This window comes from Pholcus phalangioides, unplaced genomic scaffold, assembly GCF_987345545.1.
Source record: "Pholcus phalangioides strain wild (caught in Gottingen) unplaced genomic scaffold, Ppha-v1.0 ptg000009l_1, whole genome shotgun sequence".
In the NCBI taxonomy this organism is placed as follows: domain Eukaryota; kingdom Metazoa; phylum Arthropoda; class Arachnida; order Araneae; family Pholcidae; genus Pholcus; species Pholcus phalangioides.
In genome coordinates this window covers 22,032,261-22,037,905 of record NW_028301602.1, presented here as the reverse complement: position 1 = coordinate 22,037,905, position 5,645 = coordinate 22,032,261, and the positions used below count along the sequence as shown (strand labels likewise).

General features: G+C 37.9%; 1 protein-coding gene across 1 annotated transcript; it reads right to left on the bottom strand.

The window, feature by feature from the left end:
- Nucleotides 1-4,774: 4,774 nt before the first annotated feature.
- On the bottom strand, nt 4,775-5,254 carry LOC149082530 (chromobox protein homolog 3-like). Its single transcript, XM_089236758.1, has one exon. The coding sequence runs from the start codon at nt 5,252-5,254 to the stop codon at nt 4,775-4,777; it is 480 nt and encodes a 159-aa protein (XP_089092884.1).
- Nucleotides 5,255-5,645: the final 391 nt, after the last annotated feature.

Here is a 5,645-nt window from a genome sequence, read left to right as displayed (position 1 = left end):
TTTTTTTTTACAGTGGGAACCATCCATAACGGCTACTCCATGTAATCGGACAAAATCCGTTAACGGACACTTTTTTTGAATAATGTCGATTGATCTCAAAGTATTCTATTATCCATTAACGAACACTCCTCGTCGGCGTACAAAATCTTCGGTCCCCATTGTGTCCGTTATCGGGAGGTTCTACGGTATATAGCAATGTCCAATTCTCCCGCCCGCTTACTTTCTATGATGCTTTTACTCCATTTTTTATTCTTCACTAAAACCAAGTATAAAGCTCATTTTCGAAATTTTTAATTATTTTACGACTTTTTTTGCCTATATACTCTGCATATAAATATTCATATCATATATTTGTTGTCAGGCGTTTTATTTGTGCGACATTCATTTCAACTCACTGCGTTTTGCGGTAGCTCTTTGAATTTTTCTATTAGCAACTCAATTAGTGATTTCAGTAAAAATTTAGAACGCCCTATTTATACGACGTATATTAACCCGCACTTAATATCCCAAGTTCCATATTTTTCTCGCGGTAATATGGTCAGCCGATGCCGACAAGAGGTTAACCCTCTCGGTGGTTAACAAAAAAAACCTATATTGAAACTTTTGTCTCCATCTACTGGAAAATTGTGAAAGCCTTATATCGGATTGAAACTTGATATTCCGTCGAAAGGTGGCAGCAAAGTGAAATTCACTATTTGAGAAAAACAGAATGCTTTCTTTGAAAATTGAATGAAAAACGAATGATTGATGATGACATGATATGATACGATAATTGCTAGTAATTTCAAATGCAAATTTCTTTGTCTTGAAAAAAATTTTCAATGTGACTTACACCACTTCATTTCTCAACTCAACCCCCGTATGTTATCATTCCAATGCGAACGTTGTTCAGCACAGATGTTCGGTACGGTGGTCTAATGGGGCCCTCATCTGATTCCACTCGCAAACTTAAGCCTAAGTTCTTAGAAATGAACTAAGTGGCACATTAACAGATCTCTTGAGCGACCCGCGGTGGTTTCTCACGAATAAAGGGACCTGCAGCAAATTTCCAGATCACTTAAATCATCTGCAGAAATACACAGATCACTTAAGTCACCTACGGCCTTGTTGCAGATCATTTGAGTGGCCCGCCACACGTTTCAAAACTTATGAAGGGGGCTTGCAATCTCTCCTAAAGATTGAGCACCCGAGTTGTATAGCGTCGTAATTTTCAAATAGTTAACCCCTTAAATGTCACGCGCTGGCAATATATCCTGTCTAAACGCAAATTGTATAAATGCATTCTAGCTCTCCAGTTTTTTTTTTTTTAACTCCTTTCACGTCAGCTCGAACCTTTGTTGTACTTTAGGCGAAAAATAAGCCTTGCACAAACTCGAGCCTGCTTCCCTTTCAAACAAAATTCCACTTTGGACAAGCATAACAAAAAATTGCCCAAACTACTCTTCTAGCTATTCTGGTCGTATAACATGCGCAACTACAGAGAAGTTAGTGCCAATTACTTTCGTCTAGGGTTACCATATTGCGAAACTTCGCAACGCGCACTTTTGGAAACATCTTCTGAGTGTGCCTGGGTGGGGGAAGGGTGGGGGGGGGGGGGGGATCGAAAATTCGAAAACGAAAATCATGAAAATTGGGAATAAATACAAGAAATAATTTCAGCATTGGTAAAAATTTAGAATAAATGAAGCTAATAGTTACAGAATATTGGTGAAAATTCGGAAGTTCATAATCCCGGAATTTTCGAGTCGATGAAAATTCAGAATTTGCGAAAATTCAGAATTTCTTAATAATCGATGGAAATTCAGAATTTCGGAATCGATTAAAATTCAACATTTCGGAATCGATTAAAATTCAACATTTCAGAATCGATGGAAATTCAGAATTTCACAATCATGAAAATTCAGAATTTAGAATTGATAAAAATTCAGAATTTAGAATTGATAAAAATTCAGAATTTAGAATTGATAAAAATTCAGAATTTAGAATTGATAAAAATTCAGAATTTCATAATGAAATTGCAGGGATTGATAAATATAGCGGTCCCTGATATAACGAACTCCCATGTAACTAATTTCACGATTTAGTTAAATCGTAATTATTTAAATTGTAATATTTGTTAAATGAGGGATCATTACATCGGGTACGACCGTAAAATTTGTTAAATGTAAGAGTTTGTTATATGAAGGTCTGATTCCAGAATTGGTAAATGGGAGTTATTTCGAGGATGTTCAGAAAAGTTCGTCAAATCAGCGTTCATTATATCGGGTTCTTACTCTGACTCACATGTACGGTCGTCTAAATAATATGTCTTATCACGGCAACGGTACCGTTTTACCATGTATACCAATTCTAAATGACAACTATGCATTATAATAACCGGCAAATGTGATAAATTTACTAGTGATTGATTTATCACCAACGGCGCTTGGGGGTATCACGCAGGATATCCGGTAAAAGTAATAAATTTAGGGAAATTTACCCAATTATAACCGAAATTTTCGACGAGCATACATAACAACAGCATACATCATATTCACCTTAACACAAATATTTCAATATTTCACGGAAGGTGTTTAAAATATTCATATCATCATAATATTTAAAAAAAAAATCATCAAATATTCATAATCATGCTCTCAACATGAATGCGTTGTTTAGTCAATTCATCCCTTATTTTGAAAAATTATAATATATACAGTATTACAATCCTTTTATGTTGAAGTAAGATATAGCTTGCAATGTGTATTCGTTTCTGCTTCGATGAATACCTGGAAACATGATTGAAATACACAGCAACATGTGTAGGTTTCGGTTCATGCATCAAAATGCATTAGAATCTTTGCGTATATAAAAATAACTGCATAGAATTCAATATGTTTTTCCCGTTCGGCATTACAAATATCCAAAAAAGCGACATTCTTTGAGAATATGCGGAAAAAAAATATTTGCGTAAATATTTTTTCTAGAATATCGGCATGTACACATTTTATTCGTTTCTACCTGTTGCGAAAATATTTGTTTTCTGTATATGCACTATTTAAGTACAAATGCTCCAGGAGTCGAAGCGACTCACGACCAGACAGACCTCAAACATTTGCCCTTAAATATATGAGGGTGGATCAAATGAAAACGGAACAGTGGTTATAAAACTTGGTTTATTTCTGTATGAGGGCGACATTGTAAATAGAGGTAGAGCGAAGGTGAGAAAGGCAACCTCTCTACTGGGGAATGAACTCGCATAAGGTAGATCTTGGAAGCAAGTGATATGTGATGGCGGTCAGCCAACAGTATTGTCCGGCAGCAGGTAATCGGTTGTTTTTCATCTGTATCTGCGGGATGTTTGCGAGTAAAGAAAGAGAAGCGTGTTGTTATTATGTTATTTGTGCGTGGCAGAAGGAGTTGGAATCCATGAAATGTATCGGCGAACGAAGGTATTGTACGGATATCATGCACTGTCATTGACTCGTGCGCAGGACTGATATGATAATTTCCACTGCGTGCACTGACTTTCCTGTAGTGGTGTTTTTCTGTAATGATGGCACAAACGGAACCAAAACTCTCCCCCACCCTCCTTCTTGCTGATGTCCCTTACGGTGCGTCGCCTGTGTGAGATGATTATCTGGTCGACTTCTTTCACTAAAGCGTCCGTGATGACAAGGTGACTTTGACCAGATTAAAATATCATCATTCACAGATTCCCGTCCATCGCGGAAACGCTTGTGCCAGTCCTACATACGAGTCAGTGACAGTGCATGTTATGCTGTCTTCGTGCGATAATATTTGATTCTCTCTGTAATGGCCGATGAATGAAAGTAACAAGCTCTCTTGCCGCTCAAATTATGTCAGCAATGTTGCCACAATTTGGCGACTTCCTGAAGTATTGTACGCATCCTCCCTCCGAACAAAGTGGTTCGCGATACTGTGTTTTGTTGGAAATATTTTTTGTCTTGATGTGTACTATCGCTCCTCATATTTCATGCACCGTGAAGTTGGACCAGCATACAACATTTCTTAAAAACACATAACACGCATTTCTCAAAAACAAACTTCACATTAGGTTCATAACAGGTACACTCCAACATGTACCAATTCGTCAAAAATTACCTTCTTAAAGGAATATTTGTGAGGCCAAAGTACGGTGTAGTAGTAGTAGTAGTAGCATTAATATAGCACGAAATAAGTATTACTCATATAACATATTTTGTACAAAACATATATTTGTAACATATTTACATATAACGAAATTTCCTAAAGGGATGTTTACGAGGTGCATGTACGGCAAGGTAGTTGCAGAGTTCAGGGACAACTTGCATGCAGTCCGTGAACCAACATTATTTCGTCAGCACTCCGCAAACTTTAAATAGAGGGTGCTGCGATTGTAATGATACTTGGAAGTATGTAGTTAGTTGCCACAAACCAAAGTTTTTCAATTTTTGTAATTAATGCTTAATCAGTACTCGACAATAAGCCAATGTTGGCCTATGAAATAGTTTCAAAGCGTGAATATCTGATGGAATAAGAACGGTTTACTAAATGCGATAGCTTTGCCCAATATACACTGTAGGCTAATAAACAATCACTGAAACCTGCGTAAAACTTTGTGAGCATTCTTTCTCAGACAATATAAACTCGATGCTGAATTGAACAATAACATTGAAGCGGTGATCCGTAACGTTAATTTCAGACTCAGAATTTAGTTCCATAGAATGTTCCAAACACACATGGTGAAAGCATACCAATGCGTCAAATGTTCCCGAACTATTTTGCCGGTATGCTATGATGTTTTGATGATGTCCATCTGATTCTTGAAGAAGCGGTTAACGTGACTTGACCACCTGGCAGTCGCTTCCTTGGCCGGCATGGATTCTGGTTGGTTGATGCCCTCCCACTTGACGATAAAAAACAACTGACCATCGACGTCGACGGCCCCGATTATACGTTCCAGTCTCCTAGCGAGCTTGCTCGGTCCGTCGCTGATAGGTTCTGTGTCCTCGTTCGTGTCACCTCCAGGTTTCAGTCTCTTGTTGTCCGATTCCTGAGCGTCGACGGAAGTTTTCCTCTTGACCATCGCGGAATCGCCCCCGGCTTCGAGAGCATGGCCCCGAGTGATCAAGAACTCGACCATCAGCTCGATACAACTGAGATTCTGTTGCGGCTCCCAGCTAGGCTCCATGCTGGTATCTCGCCATGCCACGAGGAATTCCGTGACTTCATTATTCACGCGGACATCAAGTATCTCTTGCACTTCGGACATTTTTATCGAAGCGTGATGCCACTTTTTTTTCCCTCCCTGAACCTGTTCACTAGCCAAACTTCTGAAAAGATAAAATCATGAATAAATGAAGTCACTGCTCCTCCGTGATAAGAACAAATACGGGAAAAAGCTAATTTTAAATCATGAAAAAGTAGTAAAAATTTCAAAGTCAATGCATTAATAACTCCGTAAATAAATATATTTTTTTATTGTACTCACAGTAATCTGAAGATCAGTTCATACGTTATACATAATCCGAAACTCACGGGGATTTCCAATAAAATCATTCACCTGAAACGTACAAGTTTTTCTGGGAAATTTCATTTCGGAAGAAACTAATGTCTTTTAATTGGCTCTAAAACGCATTAATGTATACTATGGAAGTACTTGA

Bases quoted from the DNA above. Each gene is read 5' to 3' on its own strand.
- LOC149082530 (XM_089236758.1), bottom strand. From the start codon at position 5,254: ATGTCCGAAGTGCAAGAGATACTTGATGTCCGCGTGAATAATGAAGTC.